The sequence below is a fragment of the Xiphophorus couchianus genome, chromosome 10, assembly GCF_001444195.1.
Source record: "Xiphophorus couchianus chromosome 10, X_couchianus-1.0, whole genome shotgun sequence".
In the NCBI taxonomy this organism is placed as follows: Eukaryota; Metazoa; Chordata; class Actinopteri; order Cyprinodontiformes; family Poeciliidae; genus Xiphophorus; species Xiphophorus couchianus.
In genome coordinates, this window is record NC_040237.1 from 8,880,357 (window position 1) to 8,907,597 (window position 27,241).

Here is a 27,241-nt window from a genome sequence, read left to right on the forward strand (position 1 = left end):
TGCACTGAGGTCACTGCAGTTTTATATTAGGAGAAGGTGTGTTGCAGTGGGGGTTGGAGACAGACAGTACTGGGCTCATGCAAAGATTCATGGAAACCATAACTTCAGGCAGTTTCTCATGCGCTCTGTGAAGTTGCACGCTGTGAATTTGTTTAAATACATCGCAGATACTTAAATGGCTTCTTGTGGATAATGTGTGACAAATAAATTGTGTCACTGATTCCAAAAAGTATTGGCTGGTATGTGATTTTTATTCTTTGGTAAAACTGTAAAAAATGTCCTAATATGACGATATAAAAACTTAAACAGAAATGTATAATTGGGGCCTGCCATGCAAAGCAATGGCAGGAACCTATTACTATTCTCCCAACAAAGTGTCTCTTTACTGATTTAACCCAACGACTATTACGCAGGGGATTAGTTTGGCCCTTTGAAATGAAGCTTAACATTTCAAAATAAAAGCCTTGAATATTTTTACATCAACTACTTGTGTTTTGCGCATTATATAACTGATTTAACCCAATGACTGTTATTCATGGGATTAGGTTGGCCCTTTGAAATGAAGTTTAACAAAAATTCCAAAATAAAAGCCTTGAATATTTTTACATCAACTACTTTTGTTTTGAGCATTAAATAACTGATTTTATCCAATGACTGTTATTCATGGGATTAGTTTGGACCTTTGAAATGAAGTTTAACAAAAATTCCAAAATAAAAGCCTTGAATATTTTTACATCAACTACTTGTGTTTTGCGCATTATATAACTATTTTAACCCAATGACTATTACGCAGGGGATTAGTTTGGCCCTCTGAAATGAAGTATTAACAAACATTTCAAATTAAAAGCCTTTAATATTTTTACATCAACTACTTGCGTTTTCAGCATTGTATAACTGATTTAACCCAATGACTATTAAACATGGGATTAGTTTGGCCCTTTGAAATGAAGCTTAACATTTCAAAATAAAAGCCTTGAATATTTTTACATCAACTACATGTGTTTTGCGCATTATATAACTATTTTAACCCAATGACTATTACGCGTGGGATTAGTTTGGCCCTTTCAAATGAGGTTTAACAAAACTTCCAAAATGAAAGCCTTGACAAAATTTTAAATCATACTGAATGGTGCACGTCCACCTTACTTAACGTTCTTGTGATTCTCCGCATGCCATGGAGTACGTTGCGGCGTTCTTTAGCATCGATGCCAATTTGTAGCGTGACAACGCCTGGCCCAAACCGACGGGCGCCCAAACCGACGGGCGCCCAAACCGACGGGCGCGCCTCGGCAGGCCCCGGCTAAATTTCTTCCGAAATTTTCTAGTATTCTTTATTTTTCTTCCGTAACCGTTAATGCGGCTCGTACCGCTGCGTGCACACCTACAAATGAGGTATCAAAACGTGCAGAAAATTCACGCCATTGTTGCTATTACTTTTGGTGGGATTTGGGCTTAACGTGGCGACATAATTCGCAAAAAACTACGAAAAAAATCCCATTATAAGTCAATGGGAAAAATCCTAGAAATACCCTATTTTTGAGGATTTTCTGTGTCGTCACAAATTCACCTAGAAATGCCATTCAAATTTCATTTTGTAGATACGTCTGTGATCTCTTCGAAAGTGAAGACGGCTCGTCGATACCAGTTACGGTTTGTCCACAATTTGTCTCTAAGCGACCCAAAGTTTCTCATTTTTCCTAAAATTAGAGTGTCTCTGACTGATTGCCCCTCTGCTAGAGTGAGAAATTAAGAGAATTTTTCACCCCAAAATAATTTTGAAATCGCCATCACGCCCACAAATATCGCACGATTGGTATCAAAATCGGTCCTCACATTGATACGCATGTCTGCTCCGGTAAAATGTTTTCGAAATTTATCTAGATCGTACGGTTTTCTGTCACGGTGCTTCAGAGCAAAGTCATGCGACAGGATTTTCTGAGGCTGTCTCAGGCTTTCTCCAATGTATTTGAATAGAATTTCAGATCTGGGCACAACATTTCTTTCTCTCATCGCTATAAATGCTCTGAGTGAGGTACAGATATGAATCTCGGGACTATCGCAGAAGACCCATAGGCCTCTCATACGCTCCAAACGCTTTTCGAATATGTATTACGGTTCCCGAACAGGAAGGATTTGTTTCCAATGCTGTTTTTCAGTAAAACGTGTTTGCTCAAACACACAATTGTGTGTTTGAGAGCTCAGAGCTCAGAGCTCACACCCTGCTGAGACCATTATTTACCATAGCAACGGAACTCAAGAGGCTATTGGCTGGTGGTTAGGACTACAAATACGCATCGTTGTAGTTCTATCTATCCTCAGTTGAAACAGATCAGGACTGAACTGGCCTTTAGAACTAATTGCTGCTATGGGCTGTATATAACTGATTTAACTCAGTAACTGTTACACATGGGATTAGTTTTGAACTTTAAAATTAAGCATATTGAAAATTTCACAATAAAAGCCTTGAATATTTTTACATCACGTAATTGCTCTTTTTGGCTTTATTTGACTTTTTCATCCAAAGCACTGTTACACATGGTATTAGTTTGGCCCTTTGAAATGAAGCATACTGAAAATTTCAAAATAAAAGCCTTGAATATTTTTAAATCAGATAATTACTCGGTTGAGCATTATATAACTGATTTAACTCAACGACTATTATGCAGGGGATTAGTTTGGCCCTTTGAAATGAAGCTTAACATTTCAAAATAAAAGCCTTGAATATTTTTACATCAACTACTTGTGTTTTGCGCATTATATAACTATTTTAACCCAATGACTATTACGCAGGGGATTAGTTTGGCCCTTTGAAATGAAGCTTAACATTTCAAAATAAAAGCCTTGAATATTTTTACATCAACTTCTTGCGTTTTGCGCATTATATAACCATTTTAACCCAATGACTATTACACATGGGATTAGTTTGGACCTTTGAAATGAAGCTTAACATTTCAAAATAAAAGCCTTGAATATTTTTACATCAACTACTTGTGTTTTGCGCATTATATAACTATTTTAACCCAATGACTATTACGCAGGGGATTAGTGTGGCCCTTTGAAATGAAGTTTAACAAACATTTCAAATTAAAAGCCTTTAATATTTTTACATCAACTACATGTGTTTTGAGCATTATATACCTATTTTAACCCAATGACTATTACGCATGGGATTAGTTTGGCCCTTTCAAATGAAGTTTAACAAAACTTCCAAAATAAATGCCTTGACAAAATTTTAAATCATACTGAATGGTGCACGTCCACCTTACTTAACGTTCTTGTGATTCTCCGCATGCCATTGATTACGTTGCGGTGTTCTTTAGCATCGATGCCAATTTGTAGCGTGACAACGCCTGGCCCAAACCGACGGGCGCCCAAACCGACGGGCGCCCAAACCGACGGGCGCGCCTTGGCAGGCCCCGGCTAAATTTCTTCCGAAATTTTCTAGTGTGATCTTATTGTATTTGTTTAAAAGCTGTGATTTCCAAAAATAGAACTATAACCAATGACTTTTTCACATCTACTACATTGTCTAAGGTAGTGCCACTACAAAGTCCAATGAGTGACGAACCTTTAAGAAACTGTAAATGGATTTTACTGATCCACACTTCATTGTTATCCTCGTTCTGGAGTGATAGGAGGCGAAAGACGGCAGGATTCGGGATTAAAATCCTCTGTTCTACTAATAGATCTGTGATCCTTTTCATGTTTACTCTGTAAAACTGAACTTTAATTATTTCACAGTTAGATGATTGTGAGAAATATTTAATAAAAGAATCGCAGAGAAGTGACCAAAAGCAGCATGAACTTTACACACACAGCATTATCTCATTTGTAGATTATCTGTTAAGGTGTCACGGGATTGTGGTTGCTTTCATTTGTGCATCAGCAAATAAACATTTTAAAAACCTGAAATGCTGGTTTTCAACAGACAGCTGCAAACATGCCTCAATGATTAAAAGTGTGAAAGAGAAATGAAAAGCAGTATAAACCTGAACTGATAACTGAATTTTTTAAAAATTCAACTCATTTCAGGTGTTCCAAAAAAGCACTTTAGATTTTCCTGGTAAATGAGAAAATGCTATTTCTTATTGATAAGCGGCTAAATAATGGCACAGCTTATTTGTCTTTTTCTCGTATCTTTTCTTGACCTAAAGAAATCTAATTGCACTCAAAATTTAAAGTACTAATTTCCATTACATGTTTTTTTTGTAACTATTAAATCATTTCAAAGTTTTAGTCCCATTCTCCTTTAGCTCTTTAATTTGTTTGATACAATTCATTCCATTTGCTTCAGTCTAATTTGGAAATAAGCCAGGTTGTTTCAACATGAGCTTTTCAGTTGGACAGGTAAAATGAAAAGAATCTATTTTAGTTTCGTCAAGTGTCATACTAATGTATCCCTCTTATAAAATGCAGGAGAATACTTTTCACTGCATTTAGGTGTAGGTCACAGGGGACACAGACCTGTAACCGGTCTTCAATCAAACTGCCTCCCAGCTGCATGCAAACACACACAAGCGTTTGTTGCTACCTGCCACTTTTAAAAACAGCATCCCAGGGATCATTTTCAAACAAATTTTAACTGCAAACTCTTTAAATGCCACCACTATCAAACTCCTTATGGTACACCAGGGAGAAATATCTTAACAATGTTGTTTCAAGGTTATTGTTTGATAGCAATGGTGAACCTATACATCAGACCGAGTACTTTATCTGATGTGATTTTGGTGGGCTAACAATGTGGGAAATAGGGTAGTTGTGCTCTGTGTTTTTCCAAATTTGCCACCTATGTTTCCTCTCAATTTTTTCTGAGATAAATTTCTACCCAGCTAGTCAATCTATACTCTGGTATATATAGAAGGGTAATAATTACCTCAGAAAAACCAACTTGGTTCCCGGCAAGAGTCCCTGGAGTGAGAATTTTCCTTTTCATTCGGCCAGTTTTTCTGTCATCTTTATAAAAGGACTTGAAACGGTGAAAAAGAAATGCAATTATAATGTTTCAAAACTTTGTAGAACCCTTTGTGACAGCAGTGCCCAGGCATAGATTATAGTATGATTTTAAAAAAGTTGAGCTCTTGTTTTCTATCTGTTACAGGATTCAGTTCACCAACTAAAACAAAAGCTTCTTAGGATGTCTAAATTGTCTATGAACAGCACAAGGTCAATGTCTTCAAGTGCGAGTGACTTAGGAAAAAAAAAAAATCTGAATCCAGATGTCCTGAAGTCAATGACTATAAAAGAGGAAGTGACAGCCATTGATTAATCTGGAAGTTCCCTACACACAAATATTTCTCATGGTAACCCTCACAAGTCATTGCCTTGTAGTGTCTCACTTATGTTAGTTTGTTGTTGCTGCCTAAACTCTCTTTGCCTGGACACGCTAAAGAGCAACCTGAGCCATTTCTTGGAGTTTCTTCATACTGTCATTACACATAACTACTTTAAATCTGTTCTCAAGGGTCAAGTTCATTTTCCCTCTCTGTAACAACTTGACTTGACATTCAGTCCTCTAATCCTTGCCGATTTTGGTTGCTAATAAGACAGAAGACAGTAACCTGTTAAACAGGAATGTTATAATGCTAAACATTAGGATGTTTTTCTGTCTCTAATATACCAACTAGCTCCTCCTTCACAGTGGTTTGTATATAGAAGTACCTGATTGAATTGTGCAAAGTGTTTGTTGGCGTCACTTTCTTCAGTCATCATCGCTTTCAGTGTTTTAGCATGCAGTTGAACCGGTCCGGATGGCCGCCTAGTCTGATGTAAACGGCTGTTTCAGCACAAGCTGCTTTGAAATCTCTAAAGCATCTGATGACAACAGTGCCAATCATCTGGAGACACACCTGTCTGTATTTCATTTGTTGAAAGCCCTTAGTATTGCAAAATCACAGAAACACACTTTTAAACGCCTATTTCATTCTGGTATTTTGAATTTGTAAGGAACATTCAGTCATGTGGTAATGGCATGGAGGGAAGGAAAAATGTCAGTGGGTTGGGGCTCATTCTTTAACATTTTGCAGTTAAGTATTACTCATCAAGTCCTTTTGAGGAGAAACAATTTAGCAAACCTCCCACTGCTACATTCCATAGTTTCTTGAGTTTCCAAGAGACTATTTTAAATCATTTTGCTCCAACTCAAGGATAGATTTTTTTTTTAAGTCTCAAAAGTGTTTTGAGAAGTTGAAAGAAAACATCTTAAATTGCATTTTTATTCTCAGATCTAGCCTTTATAGCACTACATTTTTGTGAGACATTGCCGTAGCTACAAAACATACTAAAAACTCTCAAAGGAGACTTTTTTCTTTTTCTAAATTGTGAGATTTCTATGTAAAGCATCTTATCAGATGCTTAAAGCTGAGCAATTTATCAGCTTTAAAAAATCAGTTAGAAAAGATAACTGCTGAATTTGTTGCTGCTGAGGTCAGAAAGAAAGCCTAAAAGTCAAAGTACTGACATCAACAAGATCTTTAATAATTCTGATCTTGTTATACACTATCATTATACAGCTGTAGTAAGTTCCTTAATCCACTCAGTCATGTAGACATCTCCTCAGGCTTTGACTGGATGACTAGACTGTGCAGCATGTTTACAGGTGGATTAGAAGAGCCTCAAAGTTTGAGAATATCCATTGATCCATCCATTTTCTGTACACCCTTGTCCCCACTAGGGTTGGGGGGTTCTGGTGCCTATCTCCAGCTAACGTTCCAGGCGAGTGGCGGGGTACACCTTGGACAGGTCGCCAGTCTGGTTTGAGAATATTAAGTCAAAAAAGCAATAAACAGAATAAATCTTATTTTGACAGGATTTACACTAAATCTATTTGGGAACACTTTGAATTGTAAGACCGATGTGGATCAAAAGCATGATTTTCAGAATTAGCTGTTCTGTTGAAACATGGTTAGCCAGAAGCAAATAATCATAAATAACTGAATATGTAGGAGCTGAATTTTATTTTCAAAACATTGTTACATTACACTATACTTAAGAACCTTGGTATTCGCAGAGGTGAGAGACCATGACTGTCTGCGTATAGCTAAAATCCCCAAATATGTGAGACCCCATCTAATGCTTATAACTGATGGCTTTCATAGTTCAAACACTAAATATACTTTTATATGCATTAATACACACAGTTTCTCCCACTACCTCAGAAAGTAACACATAGATAGCATCTTTCTCATCTCTGATCTTCGGGGTACAGCCAATGAGCTTCAGAGAAAATTAAAGGTACTCTTACGTTTGGCTGCTTTACAAACATCAGCCAATAGCAGGTAACATTGTGCCTAGATAGCTTTATTATCTTTGAAATATTTTATATGCTCCATGGAAAACGTCAACCAATAGACTGATTTTCCATGAATAATTTGAAGTTCCGCCATTTTATTAAATTTTAAGTAAATACCTAAACAAAAGATGTCTGGGGTATTTCTTATTTAAAGCAACTCAATCCTTCAAGTATGAATGATATGCTATTAAAAAAAAAAACATGGAGGCAAAATAAGTGTATTTTCAACATTGTCCAAAAAAAATTATGATTATATGTTTTCTTCATGATGGGTTACTCTCTTGCTCTGACACTTATTTAGCATCTCATTAAAAGGACTATACGAACAGTATGACCAAAGTTTTTAGCCATTTTCAAAAATATATCTGTTGGTACATCTTGATCCAGTAACCAGTCTCTGCCTTTTCCCCAATGAACTCACAATGTTTATTGACATCATGTGAACAAAAAACTTGGTGGCTGTTTTCTCAAAGACAAAGGAGGACTGTTTGTGTAACTGTGATAATCTGTGAGCCAGCTCAATGACAAAATCGTACCAGACGTTTGTTCCAGAAGTACTATAGTCTCTGTACTAAGAGGTACTATTATATTACAGTTTAATAATCCTGTGAGAAACATTGAGTCTATATGAGTAAAGGCTCACATATCTTCCTCCCTGAGCCTCTGCAGGATATATTCAGGTCAGCAGCGCTGTTCTGTGAATGGACTGAGGTGAAATCACAATACCTTAACAGATAAAGATCGCCTTTGTTGTTCTGTTTTAATGGATGTGAATCAAGGGTTTCACCTTTTACCCTCATCTTTCATGAATGTGTGTGCATGTGCATTGTTTTGATATCCTGTTCACATGTGCGTGTTGGGTGTGTCAGAAGGGTTTGTTCTTTTTTTTTTCTTCGTTCATGTTCCTTGTGATTTTTGTTTGAGATTTTTTCTTTCTTTTTTCTTTTTTAACTGGAACTACAAGGGTGTGTATCTCCACTTATCTGTGCCAACCTTTGAACATGTGCATTGCACTGCAAGTATGACTGTTGATGGACTTTAAACACTCATCTCAGCCAGTGAATTTAGTCTGTTAGATTAATTACAATGAATGCTCACAGCTTTCTGGAAAATAAAAGCTGGATCAAAGTGGTATCTCAAATGTCTTTAATACAAGAAAAAAAATATATATTATAAGCTGTAACTAATGAGACATCAGAGAGCTGCTGAACATAATCAAGTTGGGATTCAGAGGAAAGCTTAGGATTTGGAAATTTTCTCTTACAGCCAACAAATCCTTAAGTTTTAAAGAAGGGTTTAATTATACTGCATGTAAAACGCGAGGTGATTTTTTTTTTGTCTTAAAAGCTTTTTTTGCGTGACTCTTAAACGGGGGTGTGTATTTTCCAGGCACATGGTGCCATTTTATAGCTCAGATGAGTAACTGTTATAGTTTCAATCAAACATGGCTTAAAAGCAATTTGACTTCAGTTTGACACCTTAAAATTGGTCCCTTGCTCCACTAATCATACAAACAGGCGCACGGTTCCATCAGGAGTTTGCTGATTGCTGCTGCCGTTAGTCAGGTGGAAGCTGTATGGAGACTGGAGCTTTGTAAAAAAATATTTGGCGCTTTGTGGGAGCAAGTGTTTAGGCATCCCTGAATAACTTTGCCAAGGGAGATTCAAGGATTTCTCAAACATGCATGAATGATTCAAGGCAACATTCCAGAGATGTTTTTAATGAGGGAGTAACATTATAACATGTCAAGATAAAAAATAAAAATAAAAAAATTACATAATTTCCTCCCTTTAGCAGCTGGGTTTCCCAAAGGAGTGACTTGCTGTGTCACATGTACACAAATACAGACCGCAATGATTTGCACATAGTTTAAACACTTCCTTCTTTGAAAATAGTAGTTCAGTGATGAACTGCTGAATCTCATAAATACGGATATGATTGAATCTAGCTATCTGTCTGTCTCCAAAAATATTTTAATTATTGCCAAAATTCTTGCTTAACTATATATACAATGTGACAAAACTATGATAATTTATTTTATTTTATTTTTTTTTACCAAAGTCTGTAGCCAAAACTATCCCTTGCTTTTCACCACCGCTCTACTTTAAATGGCCTGCTAAATTTTACTCTGCCAGCAAATGAAATTAGTCCAGACAAAATGTAGCATCTATTTCAAAACATTCATCATTCCTAAGGAAGATGCTTTTCTGCCATTTCAAGTCATTTCATAAACGTGTTTATATGAAGCCGCTTTGGAGTCTCTCCTCTAGGAGACTAAATCCAAGCTCATGAAGGTTAATCACTGTATTCTCTTTTAATTAAAATAATCCACAATTAATTATCAAAAGGTTTAGTGATGAATGTTTATTATGTCATAACTCTGAGTGAAACTGCCTTTATCCTGGGAAATAAGATGGGTTTGTAAAAAACCTTGAATATACACAGCATATCAGCAGACTGTGTTTAGTTAAAAAAGAACATATTTTCTAAGGGCTGCATGTTGGCGTTTATTGCACTGGTACCATGCATTAAAACAATTCTTGTGTTTTTCTGCATGGAGTCTGCAGGTTTTCCACTTTCAGGCTTGGGTTTTACTCGGAGTACTCTGACTTCCTCCCAAAGCTGGAAAATATGCATGTTAAAATAATTGGTCTCTAACATGCCCAGAACTGAATATGTGTGCAAATGACCTCTTTTGATTGGTTGATGCTTCCTGGTTGATATGGTCTTAGAAGAAGTTCCTTACTGTGACTCAATTGAAGGCTGTGCAAGGTGCAGTTTTTCTGTGTCCCTCATCTAAGGTGTGTGTTTAAGCCTTTAGCAATCTTTAAGTTTCTTTTGAATGTGTACACTTTGCAAATCTGAAGTGAGATTCCCCCGGATGTCCCAAAGTTACAAGAGGCCAACCTTACTTGGTTATTAAGGTGTGGCCTGTGGGCAGACACATCTACTTTTAAAACCGAAGGTGTAAGGTGGTGAAACCACAGAGCTGGAACCCATGTAGTTCAGATTCGGGGAAAAAAAAGTCTCAGTTCATTCAAGTGCTGTGACTAATCTGATTCTTGATAATCTGTGCTATTGGTTGTGTTATGAACACTGAAGTAATTTAAAATGTCTGGTTGTTTACCACATATGATTAGAAATAAAAGAAAAGCAAACTAAGGTTGTCAGTACCATGGGACAATTTTTCATTTTTATTCATAGAAATTAAAGATGCCACAGCTTCAGAAAATAAGATCAAAGAGCCACCTGGTTTGTTATCTGAGCACTGCTAAAACACCAGCTTTCATGGTCCCTTGGGGATGCATAACTCTGTATGGCATTATTGTCTTGCACATCTGCAAGGGCACTAATAGTGCTCACTTATGGATAATGGGTTTGAAGCGACATATGGCCAATCAAGATAATATTTTGGTCAAACCAAACCTCATTCTGCAGGACTCCTTAGTAAGTGCTCTCAGCTAAATTGGCCTTCATGTAGTCCAGGCCTGCCACTAATTAAAAACATTTGAATTATAAATAATTAAAGCCAATTATGAAACAGAACAGAACACTCTTAAGCAAGAGGGGGAAATCCTTTACTAGGCAGAAATGGAAAACAGACTTTTAAAACTTAAATAAATGAAAAATTCCTGGAGTTGTTTGAAAACATAGCATTTTTTAAAGTCCTTTTTTGACTGTTTAATAAACCTGGGCTTTTTTTTATTATCTTGAGTTTTAAAAAATCAGAGGTTCATACTGGGATGTGTTATTGTTTTTATTTTTCCTCACTGAAATGGTTAAATCACCACTTGTAGAGCTTATTTTGGCTTTTAATGAACCTAACTGCAGTGTTCATTTATAGCTCATTAAATTATTACACCGATCAGCTGTTTCCCACTGAGCCGAGCATCTGAGATGAGATGTCCTTTTGGTTGCTTGAAGGAACATTCATTAAGATTGGCATTCAGAACAACTTAAATACATGCTTGCTCACAGCATGTGTGTCCACAGGACTACACGGGATGTAAATAAAGGATGTAACATTGCAATTATACTGACAATTTGCTTTTCAGAATAAGAGCAGTGTTTAGACCTCAATCTTTAGGCTGGGGACTTGTCAGATATGGCCATTTTTGTAAACTTGAATGCTCTCTGTTGGAGTGCTGGTTAAGGCTGCACAAGATTAGGTACTATTCAGCAATTGTAACATTATTGTTGAGTATTGCTATGGTATTAATTAACTCACATTTCTCACAAAATAGTGCTGCACTATCATGATGACGACCTTCACTAGAGGCATCATGGTCACTGAAATCTATTTAATGTGCTGACAAACAAAAAACAATACAAGTCTATCAAACTGACCAAATATCTTGTCACCAGAGTTCAAATACACAGCACAATCTGAATCGGGACGTTTTGTTCTGACCATGACTCACTTCATAACTGCCTTGTTAGAGACATTCTGTACCCTCCTTGACAAACCATTCTTAAAAGTAATTTTCTTTAATTTACTGATAGTTCACTGTAAGATAATTGTATCTGACTTCACTGAACAGTATCTGCCAAAGGTCAATTAGTAATAAAACAACAACAACAAAAAAACATGTAGACTATTTTTAATAGACATGCACAATTTAAAATGTATGCTTTTCAAGTTATTTTTGTCCATAGTTTATAAACATTCTTGATTTTAAGGAAATTTAAATTGCTTTACAATGGTATGAGCACATTAATGTGGAACTTTTTATTCGCAGGATCAAAGTCCAAGTACGAAGGGATTAAATTGCAATGTGTGGGGAACAAAATAGAGGTGCAAACCATCTCAGAGTCTTTCTATTGTCCATGATTCTAACCCCAAGGATTGACATTGAAATGCAACCCAAAGTGGTAAACAAGATACACTTTCAGATTCCTATGTTAATTTCAAAGCATAATCAATATAACTTTTTCCCTAAAGAAAAGTGAAGTGAATTTTCCCTTTATTCATTGTAAAATAATATATTCTTCATGTTGAAGGTGAAGAGAATTTTAGTATTTTTGTGTATTAGTCATGAACTGGCTGACTATTCAGAAGTTTATAGACTGAAACGCAATGGTTTTAGTAGATGGGTGTGTAATGGTTTGTTTAATGGGACAAAATGGAAGTGGGGAGAAAGGAAACAAGGGTAGGGTACCATACAGGGCTATGAATTGGTAAAGGGGGAAATTGACTTCCCTTTACCAAAGCCTCTTTATTGTCAGTGAGTGTTTTGTTGGTTTCTGTCTGTGTCATTAAAGTTAACACCATGGGGGTTTATTAACACAGTATTTTGGTCGAGCCTTTCTGCTTGAGGCCTTTTATAGCTGTGGTTGTGTGTTTTAACTTCAGTGGGGAGGCTGCTGATAAAAAGGCTAGAAGCCGTTGAGATGTTGACCCAGTCACTTATCATCCAGTCGCACTGACAGGCCTCCTGCAGATCTTTACCAAACTTGCTGTGTGTGCTCTGCTTTTGCATACTTCCCATCACTTATCTTTTGGGTCATATTTTATTTCTGTAAAGTCTCTTTCTTGGTGACTTTTGTCTCTACGGAAACAGTAGCCATTGTTGTAGCTAAATTAAATCTACAAACTGTACTACAGCACAAGCCAACTGTGACTCTGGCATTCTTGCTTCGACAATGCATTATGTAATTTGTCTCTTTCAAGCTACAATCCTCTGTAGAAATTCAGCTTTGTTGCATTGTCCAAAAGCTATTGAACGATTTATTTAACCACTTGGCTCTTATCCTGGCTCCTGGTACCAAGCGTGAAACTGGTCGGTTTGTCCTCGACTGAGTGGAAGGATTTTGATGATTATACAAGTACACTCCTGTGCACACACAGAGTTGAGTACAATCCATCCACTGTAGCTGTAATGAGGGTTGGATATATTTCATGTGGGACCCGGTGAAAGAACGTCTGTCAGTGTGCTGGCTTTATTTAGTGAATCTTGCCTCTCTTTGCTGCCCCGTTAAGTACTTTCAGTGCTAACATCTGTGTTAGAAAAATCCCGAATACTGACCCACAAGTAAAAAAGCCTCTCAACTTCTAATCCTTATTTGGGATTTTTGAAAAAGACAATATGTATTTTTTTACCCATAGATATTATCTTAGACTTGTTGTGGGAAAACAGTGATAAAAACTTTATCTGTTTGTTTTTTGTAGCCAAAAATCCTCTGTGTCTCCAGCACAGTGTGGTAGCCCACCCAGTGCTCAGTCCAGCCATGCAGGAGTAACAGCTTCATAAAAGGTCAGCTTGGCTGGCAACACAAAGGAAGTGTTCAGAGGGTTGTCCTTTAGCCCCAAATATAAAATTTTGAAAGACTAAAATTACAATATCTCTAGCAAACACCTAAATGGATTGAAGGAATGCAGTTAGGATTGTTTGGTAGAGACGCCGAAAGGGTTGTTTGTGTTAAAATTAGGAGAGGTGGGTCATTTACTCTACGTGTTAAGAGCCCAGGCCCTGTTAAAAATAACACTGTTAATCCATTTGTGGTTTTGTTTCTTTGTCTGGGTGGCAATGGTGCTTTGAACACTAATCCACTACACACTAACACACAAATCAAACACTCACGACGAGCCTGTAATGTTTCAAAGCAGTTAAAGTCTTTACTATGAAATGTTGGAATCTGCCGCTGTTCTCCTTGTTTAACTGAAACAATTTAAATGTCAGATGGAGGACGGACTAGCTCGCTACTGGAGGTGTTATCCTAGTGGCCTTTCGACCTCTGATTGTTGTGATATTTGCTAGAATAGATGTTTTGAGCAGATTTTATTACCCGATTCAAACCCTTTTGTCTAGAATAGTGTGCATTACAGTAATTTTATGTTGTCCCTATCTGGAGAGGTTTAGTTAAACTTGGCCCTCTGTGCTACCCTTCTTAAGTTTGCTTAAAAGTAGAATTATTTCTGGGATTTCTCAAGTAATTAAAGTTGCAATTCTGTGTAGATTGTGCTTTTCATTTGTCCATTTTAAATGACTGACATATTACTTAAAGTACATTTTGTTTTCTTTTAGGATTTTTCTTTCCAAAGACAACTTGACATTGCTTGCTTAGTTTTTTTTTTATTATTTGCATTTTCCTAAAAAAAAAAATCATCTTTGTTGTATTTCTAATCACTTAAGGTTCTCAGCCAACTGATCTCTGATTTGTTCTAGCGTGACTGCAAATTGGAATTGTAAGCATCAGTTAGAGCAGGAATTATTTTTATCTGGTGATATAAAGATTAAAATAACTTAACTTTCCTGTTATTTGCAGAAAGTCTTGCTCTTTCATTATGCTGCAGTCTGAATAAACCACATAAATTGCTGGATATGTTTTAGAAATTACATTCATTTTGAATGACACTACATCGCTGTCTATACTTTGATTTTATATTTAAAGTGTTCTATAAAATACTGTTGCCAAGTTGCTGTTAACCTCTTAATTGTATAGCAGCATTCATGGATTATTTAATTGGATTTTTGAGTTTGCAAAGGACTGATCTGGGCCTTTGAAACTAACAATTTTTGATTAAGATATCTTAATCAAAGCTGATTTTTCTATCAATCTCTAATAAAGCAAATGTTGAGTAAGTTTTGTGCTAGTTATGGCTGCTTGCTCAGTGTTATGAACATCAGTAATTGTTTATGAGTTCAGCTGCTAGCCAGCAGAGAGGCAGAGTGCCTGCAGTGATTAGACACTCTAATCACTGCAGGAAAGAGAGTGACTATTTTTACCATTATTTTTGCATATGGATATTATGTTTGGACAAATACATCTAAATGTTAATAAATGCAGCACCTGGTTTGCAGTAGGAAATTGGAAAATGTATACTGCACTGGTTTTATAAATGTAATGATGCACCCTTTGTTCTCCTACCAGCAGACCTTTTGCAATTTGGAACCTGGGTTTTCATTCCTACTGTATTTTTAAGTTTGTCCTATTCAGTATTCATTTATATCTCTTATTTGTTTTAAATCTATTTCCAGTTTCATTTAGTTCTAAAACATAGCTTTGATTCTAGGGAAGGATAAAATAAAATAAAATAAAATAACATCTGCCTGGTAAAGGGTTATACCTGAGTGTTTGTTACGTGACAAACAAGTGCTGCCTTTTTCTGAACATTCTCACCTCTTTCGGCTCAAGATAGCTCTACCATTTGTCATACAGGGTTTGCCTTCCAGTGAAGAAGTGGAGGTAATCAGGCAGAACTGGTTTCCTGACTTGAGTAGTAGGAAAGGAACAAGAATAGCTTGCCATAGAAATTTTCAGTAACAAATCAGTAGTATATTTTCAAGCATATCAAACAAGTCAAATGAGTCATTTGAACTTCAGTTACAAAAATGAAATATTGTTTCACTATTTTCTGGTGTAATAGAAAATATTTTTGTATTCTTAGAAAGCGTGATTAAAGGTGTAAAGGTGGTGGTTTAACTGCAAAAATGTGCCCAAGAACATAAAGCTCCGGTTTAACACTCCTTTGCAAACGTCACTGCAAAATGATTGCAATTTTGTAATCTAGCAATTTTGAATATCTTAACATAAATGCCTTTGTCTTCTCTGCAATTATTTATTTGGGATTAAGCTTTTTTAAGTGTCCCAGTGCCTGTGATACTTCCAGGACCTGTCCCAACCCCCTCATGGGAATCCAATATTTGGGTTAAAGGTTAGGGGCCCAACAAAGCTGCTGCAAAAGAAATTTACTGATGCTCTTTGTTGGAGTCACAAAGTTCACATTGTTATGCACTGCTTCTGATTAATCGATTAGGAGTGTCATTTCTAACTTTGGTCAGCAGTCTGACCATTTGCATATCATTGTACCAATCAATGAGAGAGAGAGATGAGAGACTAGGAAGTTGAAAATGAAATCAATTGGAGTTTTTATGTTTATAATTTTTAAAATATGTTGGTAGAAAGCATATCTCATTTTCCATGCTTTGAAACATTTCTGGGATTTTAATAGTTTTAATAAAAAGGATAGCAAATTCTGGCGCTGTCGAAATGTTCTTCTTGATGTAAAACAGTTACTGTTTTGAGGTTTGGGCCAATGTAGCTGGCTAGACAGGACCCCCAGTCAATCCGGCTACTCCCCAGTTTGTAACACTATTAAGTATTGTTTCCACCTTCATTGTGTTGTTGACTATTCTTATGTATCTTGTAGATAAATAACCATAAGTATAGCCTTACATAGAGTATGGCCATAAGGTAATGACAGATTGTGATTTCTGATCAAACCTAAAAGTAACCTTCTCCTGAAAGACAGTACTTATCTCATACATAACTACATTTTCTTAGTTATATATTAAATAACTGTAATGAGTTGCAGATGCCAGTCAGAACTGCAAATGTACATTACAGCAAAATGGCCAAATTGATCAGCACCAGCCAGAAAATGGTAAGTCTCAGTGCTGTTATGTAATTTTTATTTTTTGTTTTCCTGACTCCCTTTAGCTTTCTCCTGAAAGCTTCCTCCTCCTAAATTAAATATTACTTTTTCAGTCTCTGTTAAAAATGTAAGATGCAGTCAGTTTATGCCTCCTGGTTTCATGTGACTCGACGTTGCTGTGATTGGGCTGAGCAGCTAAAGGAGAGAAAGTGGTGTGGGGATAGCTCAGTGTTGTGTCTGTGTTCGGTGGGATTACAAGTGTGAGCCTGAACGCCGTCGAGCGTGTTGGTTGTTGTGATGTCATTCTACCCACATCAGAGGCTGCTGGCAACATACGATGCTCTTAATCATTTATGGCCCTGTCACCACTTGTCTCAGTTGGAGCCTGAGTCACACGGAGCAGTGAGAGCACTGTTATATAAAGGCTTTGTCACCAAGTGGCACATTAACTGGGGCAGTCGTTTGCAGATAAAGTGTATGATTTTTATCACGTCTTCTGAAATATTTTCCCTTTACAAAAACATGTCAGACTAATACAGTACGGTCTGCTTTGTGAATCTGCAGCAACGCTTCACTTACAGTCACGAGGAATAAAAGGCTGTAGAAGTCAAACTGGAATCTCAGGTTTAGGTGAGCTATTTCTGAGACATTGTTTTTCTTTCTGTTTGGATTTGCGGACTACATGCAATGAAAAGTGAATGAAACTCAAAACATTTCATTTTCAATATCTTTGAGAAAATATGCTCTCATGCTGATAACAGGCAGACGTTGAAGGAAAAACTAAAAGTTTGTGACTGTGCATGTCCATAATATATTAGGCCTGTTGTATTGACTCTCCCTACCCTTAATGCCCATATTTTTAGATGCTGAGATATTGAAGCTCTCTGACAGCAGTGAATAAACTGTGTAGTGATAAAGAGACTACAATTACAGGTTAGTTGTAGTCAAAACTGCCAGGGAAGAAGAAAGATAATGCGAAGCTGAATTGAATTAAATCGAGGTTGATGGATACATAGATAGACATAGATAAAGTGTCCAGGTAGCACCTAAGAATCACAAAATACTTTGAACTGCAGTGAAGTTTCACCTTCTAGTTAGACAAAGACCTTTAAACATAGAGCCAATGCAATGGTTCGATTAATGCATTCTTCGGATTCCTTCCACTTCACAACTACGCACTTCTTTGTTTCAGTCCACCATATTAAAATGGAATACATTCAACAAAGTGCTGAAATGTAAAAGGGATGCAAACACTTTTGAAAGACACCATTTAAAACTTCCTCATCCCATCAAACTCTCTCATACAAATTGCTCCCAAGTTTAAGCAGCCAATGACATAGTACAGATTTAATTGTTGCACAGCACATCAAATCATAATTGCGATTGCAGTAGCAATGTAGCTTACGTTGGACATGCAAGTTGCACACATGGCTTATGCTGGCAATTATATTTAAGTTGCATTCATAAGTACTCTGCAGTTGATGCCTCAACTCAATGTATATTTTTGTGACTGACTTTCAAAAAAGATGAATAACAGTGGAAAACACAGAAGACGAGTGAGGACAAATTTGTTCATCACAAACAACATTGTCCTTGCAATATTTAACATAAATATCACAATATTAATATTTTTTCCATATTGTGCAGCCCTAATTGTAGTGGTGATTAATTTTCTAAAACAAATGGAGAGCCCCAAATCCCCTTTCATACAAAAGGGCTGTTTAAAGCTTGTTTAAATGTTAGTTTGAAATAAAAATAAGCCATGATCTGCCATTACCTTAAATTACCCTTTTTCTTTTATAGTTTACTGAAAGGCTAATATGACATGACTGTAGGCTATACTTCATCTTTTTATCCGGGCTACAATAGTGGCCAAGAGGCCACCAAGAGGGGGGAGGTTTAAAGCTACAAACATCAAGAATCTCCCAAAGGCAAAAAGCTGGCCATTTCCTGTCATGACCCCAAGGTGTTCGCTTTGGGTCTTTTTGATATTTGAGAACCCACTGACATTTTTTATGTGCAGATTGAATATCTTCTTGTTACGCATCACTTCAAAAGCATTCCACTTCTGTGGAGATTGTCACATTGCCCTGCATAAGGCCACAGGAAGGGTTAATCCATCAAAATGAGCTGATCTCTCCATGCAGGGGATGAAATCTTTTTCTCTTGCTGTCTCCGGCCGGCTTAGAGACAGGAAGTCCGATTGGCGGCCTCCACACTGCTCTGATGTTGCCATAGAGAAATACAAATCTCTGTGCAGTGGCGAGGAACATAACGCTGGATGAGTTGTCCGCATTCAGAAGCCACTAGTTGAACATCTACTACGGTAATTAGCTAGAATGCATGAACCTTTCAAAGGTTTAACACAGACAGATCGTACCCTCTTAATGTAACCACAGGGCCACAGTTCAGAGTGCTTGGTGTGCTTTCAGCTTTAAAGTATAAGCTTACAGCTTTGCATCCAGTTGTCTAAATAGCTTTCCTAACAATAAGCTCATTTCAGTTTTCTTATGGGGTGGTGCAAGCTTGAACTCAAATAACTTTCACAATCAAAGTGGAGAGAAAAGATTTTCATTTGCTCTTTGTTCAGCCTCTGTGAGGTCAGTGCGTCTTCCCCATTAGTGCTAGAACTACAAACAGACTGAATGAAGTTGCTGAATACAGAAAATAAAAACTACAAGTCTTTTCTAAGAGGAGCAAAAAAAAAAAAAACATAGTGGGACTCACTTCTGTCATTTATCAAACTCGGCTCTGTTCCATCTGGTGTTAGTTGCATTTCCAGTTGAATGAGTTCTTGTCAGACATGCAAATGATTTCATGAGTGATGTTCTTTAGGAATATTGTTCAGTAAAGCAGCTATTCATTCATGGGAGCAATTCAAAAGCAAGCTCAGAGTGTGGGCTTCAGCCTCAGTTTGAAAACACTGTAAATGATGGTTCATGCTGTCTGGTTTGAACAAGTGACACCCTTGTTACAGTGATCCATGGAGTTTGTGGGCTTGTGACTCACACATTAAGTGGGTGCTGAGACCCGATTTCCCGAACGCCCGAGCCAAAGTTGAATTTCACTTTGTTTAAATCACATCATCAGTGATAGTAAAAAATCAAGAGAATATATTTAGCACCTTAAAAATCTTTATTGTCATAGCTACTAGACACATTTTCTATCTTTTGAGGTTAAAATTAGGTTAATCAGAAACAACTGAAGTTGAAGGATATACATCATAATTTGTACATTTTCTTCTGAAATGTGCTCAAGCTTATACCTAACTGCAGCTACATCTATTGCCTGTGGTGATATTGAGAAAAAAAACAACAAACAAACACGTAAAACCACATGAAAAGCAGGCAGCCAAAAATACTGACAAAACTTGCCAAATAGTAAATATGCCACATTTTGGATGCCAAACTTTGGCGTCTGTTTGTAACACATTTTCCTCCCAAGATCCCGACGGCAGGGCAAGGCAACTTTATTTATGTAGCACCTTTCAGTCAACGACAAAGTTGACACATTTTCTTTTCTCTGGTGTGGAGGGAAGAGGATCTGTTCTTAATAGTCTGTGGTTTAAGTTGAACTTCGCTGAAGAAATAGTGCAGACCCTCTCTCCTCTTCTTTTCCCTCCTGTTCCTTTATTATTTCAAGCCTGAGTTGTTCTGGCTCCCAGTATAATGTCTTATGTAACAGTCAGGGGCCTAAATGGGAACTAAAGCACAGCAGACACTGCAGTGGATGGAAAAAGAGAAGGAGACAGTCAAGAAATAGGGCACAAATATGTATCAAAGGAACAGAACGGATTTGAATGGAAATCCACTACAATGGTGTCCTTTTTCCCCCAAGTGTTGGGTAAACGTGCTTGTAGTTAGTTAGACAGCCTCCTTCACCATTACATAACGGCCTTGAAGATTTTTGCATTTAAAATGTTTTCCAGTTTAGAACTACTTCAAGTGAGGATTCATTTTTGGGACACAGCAGCAAAAGTTTCCATTCGGTTTAGCCATCAGGAAACAAACGAGTTACGTGATAGGTTAACAAAGTTGTCTGGAGATGTTATTAATGGGGAGTTTAACATTTTCATTTGCTTCTTAAAGGGGCTTGATCTTTAAAAATTAGTCTCTAAGAAGCTTATCACTACTTGCATGTTTAAATTAAACTTCGTAGTTTTTTTTTTTTTATTAGAGTTGACATGTCTTAAAATTTCCACGTTGCCTGCCAGGTTTTTACTCGGTCTTTCTAGGAACACTCACATTAACATTTGTTTTGTTTTATTCTACAGATTCCTTCGACTGAGCTGAACTGAAGGAACAGGATGGCTTCAAACTCTAAACACCTGGAATTACACTCGCTTTGATAACCTCCCACAAATCTCAAGAAACTTTAAAAAGAACTAAAAGCCTAATTACTGATTTGGATCACAACTGAAAGACTGCCATCATGCCTATTCTCAAGCAGTCAACGGGCAACTCCAACCAGTCGAAGAGGAGGTCAAGAGCTGACCTGACAGTTGAAATGATCAGCGCTCCTTTGGGGGACTTCCGTCACACCATGCACGTTGGACGAGGCGGGGACGCCTTTGGAGACACTTCATTTCTCAGCTCCCGATCAGGGGAACCTCCAAGGGAGTCCCACACAAAGGAGGGCTCACCAGGTCCCAAACCAGGGTTTCTGTCCCGCACATTCAGAAGCAGCAAGAGGTCCCAGTCTGTTAACAGAGTAGACAAGTATGAGAACATTACAACTCTGCCTTCTGCTGCCACATCTCTGCCTTACCTGAACGCTGAAAGTTCAGACATAGGCAACCAGCTGCCAAAAAGTGTCTCTTCCAGTCCTATGAAGACGCTGGTGGAAAATAAGCCGATGAACGGAGGGGCAGCTATGGCCACAGTGGACGCCGAGCTTGACGAACGGAACTTCGGTGAACTTAAAGACCTGCCTCCATCCATGCCAAAAGGAGGTGGGATGAAAAAAGCAGAATCCGTAATGTCCTTCCACATCGACTTGGGGCCTTCAATGCTCGGGGATATCCTCAGCGTGATGGAGAAGAAAAACTGGGAAGAGGACGACCTTGGCTTTGAGGAAGGCAAAGGTAGTGAGGAGCATGCATCACCATCCCACATTCCTCACATCGACGATGACGACGCAGAGGACTGGGCACCTTCAAGACCACCTCGTAGTAATTACCAGCTCCAGCAGAAGGTGACGGCGGATCCCTACGATCCGGAGATCAGCGAATCAGAAAGGAACAACCACCACACGGATAGCTGCTCTGTGTCCAGCTCTGGTTCTGAAAAACCTCAGTACAACCTCCATGATGGCGACACAAACAGTGTGAAGAACAGTTCGCCACACAGGGATGATGATTTCGACTTCATGGATCAGGAGGATGATGAGATTAGAGTCTAGATTGAGCAGAAGTCTGTGCCATGCAGAAGAAACCAGAACTTAGGAGACCACCATAGGAGGGGATTACAGTCAGAGTCGAGAAGGTTTTTACTCACTGTAGATCAGTCTAATGTTAGATCAATTTTATCAACACTATAAATAAAACCCATTAAGTCTTCTTTCACTTTATAGCAAGGAGACTGACAGCTATTTTTTTTAAATGTTTGGATTGGTTGATGCTATTTTTACCAGATGTCAACTCAGAGTACATTATTTTTCACAAGTTTTAAATGATTAAGGAGAAGACAAATCAGCAGGGAAAAATCACCCATTTTAAAAGGAAGTAAAAGGTGGCGGAAAGATTAGAGAGTGGACTGTGTGGATGTGTTGTCAGTTCCAGTGAATGTGGAGGTAAAGAAGAAATGAAACGGATAGGTTTGTAATCCCAGCGGTTTGAAGGTGTAGACACTACAGAGATAGAGTTATTACTTTTGCTCATGTCTGAGTTTGCTTTTCTTAAATCATTTTGTGTGCAGTTACTATAAGGATGTCAGTTAAGCATAGCCTCTTATGTCTGAGGTGGGTTTATTATATTTGCCTCCTTGCTAAATTGATCTGTCAGCTGTAAATTATTTTTTAAATGTAAGGGATTGATTTGAGAAGCAAATGTGAACTTCGGAGTCTTAAAGGTTTTGATGAATTTGGTTGGGGAACTATTTTGTGGTACTATACTGTGATCAATCTCAATGACGCTAAGAACTAAACTCAAGACACCGGATTTTGTATGCTGCGTCACTTCTGAAAGCAAAATGCCTTTTCACACATCAGTTGGACTGTATCAGCACAAGGAAGACACCTCATCAATTTCTGTGTACTCTCATGAAACTGATACTCAAAATCGCTGTGCAACTTGGGGATTCTGTAAATTTTAGAGGGTTTTCTGTATGTATTCTCTTTTTTTTCAATATGCAGGAATGGTGGATTGTTTTTGAAGATGTGTGAATGTATAATTTGTCATCATCGGTACATTGGCTCTCAAAAGCCTACATCCCTTTTACAATGCCAAGTTTTTGTAATCTTGATAGATGATCTCAAAACTTTTTCCACATACAAAGTGGCATCTTTCCTCTGTAAAAAAAAAACATTAAAAAATGAAATAGCAAATCGATTGACATGCTTTGCTTTATAATTTCCAAATTATGGTTAAAATGCATGTATGCCGTGACTAAATGTCTGTATTTAGTCACGGCTTTAGTTCAAACCTTCTAACTGTTTTAATGAATCTGATAAAGGTCAACCAAGTGCTGGTCATGTTTTTACATGTGACAACAGTCTCCCTTATTCTCCTTATGTCTGGAAGAAGGAGTAGAGTTTAAACAAATAAATATTTTCTTTTTTCATTTTTAAAAAAAAACATCAACAACCTTCTGGGAAAACTTTTTATGTTCTACTTATACTAAACTAATTGTTCGCTCAGATATATTTTCCTTAGTTGGAACTCTTTTTTTTTTTATCCACGTAGATGGATTTATGAATGGCCAGTATTGGCCCAAAGCCTGCTAGAAAGCTGGAGATTAGGAGGGATTACATTTTTCAGCATCACAATCTAAGCATACATCCAAAAAAACAAAATGGTGGCTTTGCAAGAAGAAAAATAATGTTTTGGAATGTTTTTGAGATCAGAATTAAATCTCCAGGAAGGTACCACCTTAAAAGAGCAGTGGATAAGTGATATCACCCCAATCTGGTGGATTTGGAGAAATTGTACAAAATTAAGTTGGCAGATATTTTCCAGTCAAGATGTGTGATCTACCAAAGAAGACTGGATGTTGAAACTAAATCAAAAACTTCTTCAGCACAGTATTAGTTTTCAGGTTGCACACATTTTTGTACATTGCTGTTTCTCTTTGATCTGATTTTTGTTTGCATATGCAGGATGACTGTTTGGCTATATGTGGAAAACGTTTTAAGTCATCTGTCAAGATGAACTTGTTTTATATTCCATGTCCTGGCATTTTAATGGTGGGATAGAGGGGGCTTTTGAGAGGAGCTGAAGTATTAGGAGGTCAGTGGCTGCGAGTTTTACAGCCTGTGGCTTGTTTGTGAAAGCAGAAAGGAGACAGAAAAGTAAGTGCAGTGTTTAAGCACCGGTGATTACCTGAAAGCCATTTGCTAGGTCTCCAAGCATTGAGAAGGGAACATACTGTATCTGCTGAACTGACCCCACCCCCCAAAAAAGACTGACTTTCTCTCTCGAAGTCAAGTTACAAATTATGTAACCTACAAATTACATAAGTCGGTCCAATTTGTCCATTAAAAGTGTTGGATTGCCTGCCCTCTTTAAAAGCTGGAACTGCTCCAGCAACAAACTGGTGGACGTTTTTTTTTTAATCTTGAGTTTTTTATGTGTCAGGGTCTCTGCTGTACACTACAGCCATAAATTACCAAGTCGTACTTTCCTTTCCTACACCTAGGAGAAATGTGACCCTAATTGCCACCTTTGACAAACAGGAGCTTTGAATGTTCTGATGAGGAACGGATGCAGGTGTGCGTACAGAGAATCGGGATGCTGTGCCATTCCGCCTCAAGTTGTTTCAAGAGTTGGAACAAGTATGCTTCCAGAAGCCTCCAACTTTAAAATTATCTGCAGGAAATTTCCAAGTGCGTTCAAGCTCAACTTCTGTAAGGTGTTTGAATTTGATAAAGACACTAAAAGTTTTGTTCCCCATATCCCCACCGGATTGGCTCATAATTGGCTCCGTAAATCAAATCTGTCAGGTTTTGGTTTTGTCGGAGATGTGTCACTTAAAACATCTCCTACACAAAATGTGCAATCCTCGCAATGCCGTGTTGAATTCCCATAGAGGTATCACAATGCAGAGAGAACCATTTTCTTCCAAAAATTGCTTGGTTTGTCTTGTTCTCTTCAAACTGCTACCTTAACCTCACCAGTGTAGTTTATAAAGACAGTTTTAGACAACAGATGTTTGCGAACGTCTGTGCTAGGAAGCAAGCAGTGTAGAAAGGTGACTTCAGATTCAGTTTTGGCATATTCAGTATCATGAAGCTTGTTCACTTCTTACCTGGGTCTATCACCGTGGTAACTAGCATGTTATGTTTCCAGATTAGAGATCAACACCATCAAAGCACCGCCTCGCAAACAATCACTACACTGAGAAAGTTGAAAAAGCCGGTGTTGCTTGAACATCCTCTCCTCTTAAAATGCTTCCATCATTTCTTCTCCCAAATATGTTTCAGACATATCGCTGCCAAATTTACACTTTTGTACCATCTGATAGAGATTGATTACGGTTGTTTGTTTTCGACTGATGGTGATTAGAAACTACTATTCACTTGGTGGTACTTTGCCAGAGAAAATAAAAAGTGCTAACCAAGGAATTACCGATTTTAACAGTGGAACAAAAATTTATAATTATTTTTGATTTTTTCAGATTAGTGTCAATTTCGGACTGTTTGTAATATTTTTGTTATGATTAAATGTGAAATCTGTGCTTTTGTGAAATGAAGGAAAGTACTTTTTTCCTAATTTTTATCATAAAGAATCATACTTTTATTTTTAAAGAGCAGCAGAAACACTCCTCCACTGTTGTTGCTGTCAAGATTTGTAATTAGTGCCATTAATAATTCCAGAGAACAATCTTTGAAATCAGCAGTGTGACCGACTGTTATAATAATGAGGGAGCCAGAGGAATGTTGGAGGCTTTAAGGCTAAATGGAAAGTTTGTTGTTAGATTGCAGGGTTTGAACTATTTACACCAATCCACTGAAATGAACTATTGGTGTTATGAATAATTGCAGAGTTATGAAATTTTACTAAATTGCACTGAAATACTTCTTGTTTTTGTGTATTTGTTGCGTCTCTCTTGAGAGGAAACTCCAAAGTAAACCAGAACAAATTATGTTACAAATTTGCAAATACTGCCTGCCCTAGGTCTGCTTAAGTTCTCCTCTCCCTGACAGTGTTTTTGAGGCTTAAGAAAAAGATAAGGACTGCAACAGAAATTCAACAAACTGGCTCCAAGCTCATCTTTAGAAGGTGATGTTTTATTTTTCTTCCTATTCTGTGGCTTTGTTATGCCAAGTATGTGCTGTTTTTATTCCTCTTCCCAATTCTGATTTTACTTCATATTAATATATTCACCTCTCTTTCAAATAACAGCTATATTTTTCAATAAAAGAGAAAGCTGGTAATCTTCAACAAAGGCCAAGTCGTTTTTTTTTTTTTTTATTTCATGACTTTGAGTCTCGCCACAGGCTGCCTTATTTTCCCTCTCCTTCACAAGTTTATTTGCATTCTGCCTCCAAAATGGGCAGCAAGCTGATTGAAATCTAACCTTGAAATAGCCTGAGAAATGTCTGCTGAGGGAGCTGCTGAAGGAGCTCCAGCACAATCCTCAGTAAAAAAAAAAAAAAAAAAAGCCTTGTCCAAGTGGATTATTTTACACAAACAACGCTGATATGAAAGGGATGCAATATTATAAGCCACATGAGTCCGGGGAGCTGCTTGAACACTACCACTGCTTATTAAAGGCTGGACATCTTTTCAATAAAACACAAAAGTCATTAAAAACTACCAACTAGTCACCAAGATTAAAGGACATAAATACTTTAAAGGATACTTCAGATTTTTATTGTAGGTTTCTGTGGACGAGATTATGAGAGTTCACTGTCTGACGTAAGGTAGATAACTGTTGTTTGCTCGAAAAATATTTTATGGCACAAATACACAACAGTAAATGTACATAAATTGACACAACAAACACATTTATTATTCCATTTGCTATTAACTGCTTGTCCTTGCAGGGTTGTACCGGGACTTGGGTCTGTCTCTCATATCCATTGGGCGGGGTACACTTTGGACAGGTTGCCAGACCATCACAGATGAACAAAACCAGGCATGCACTGATTCTAAAGAGCAATTTTAAAAGACCAGTTAATCTGACATACTGTACGCCTTTATGCACTGTTGAGGAAGCTGGACTAACCTGAGAGAACCTACAAATTCACAAACTCCATACAGAAAGAGCCCAGTTGTGAGCCTCTTTAGTGCTATGAAACAATGCTAGCAACTACCCACAATGTAGTCTAGAGTTCAAAATGGCAAATAATTTATAAGTAGATGCCAGAGAGTAACAGAAATGACTGCACACTGCTTATTCTGTGTAGCTGAAAGGGTC

At 37.5% G+C, this 27,241-nt stretch overlaps 1 protein-coding gene across 2 annotated transcripts in view; it reads left to right on the forward strand.

Annotated features, from left to right (window-relative positions):
- Window positions 1-26,262, forward strand: part of cdc42ep4b (CDC42 effector protein (Rho GTPase binding) 4b) — a 29,359-nt gene extending 3,097 nt beyond the window's left edge. The window contains exons 1-2 of one of the 2 annotated variants that reach the window (XM_028029734.1): window positions 17,274-17,294; window positions 20,938-26,262. In XM_028029734.1, coding sequence (XP_027885535.1) covers window positions 21,096-22,064 — 969 coding nt within the window. In that variant the 5' untranslated portion in view covers window positions 17,274-17,294; window positions 20,938-21,095 and the 3' untranslated portion in view covers window positions 22,065-26,262. Of the gene's footprint in view, window positions 1-17,273; window positions 17,295-20,937 lie in introns of those variants that run through there. The other variant, XM_028029733.1, reaches the window with a different exon arrangement.
- The last annotated feature ends 979 nt before the right edge of the window (window positions 26,263-27,241 follow it).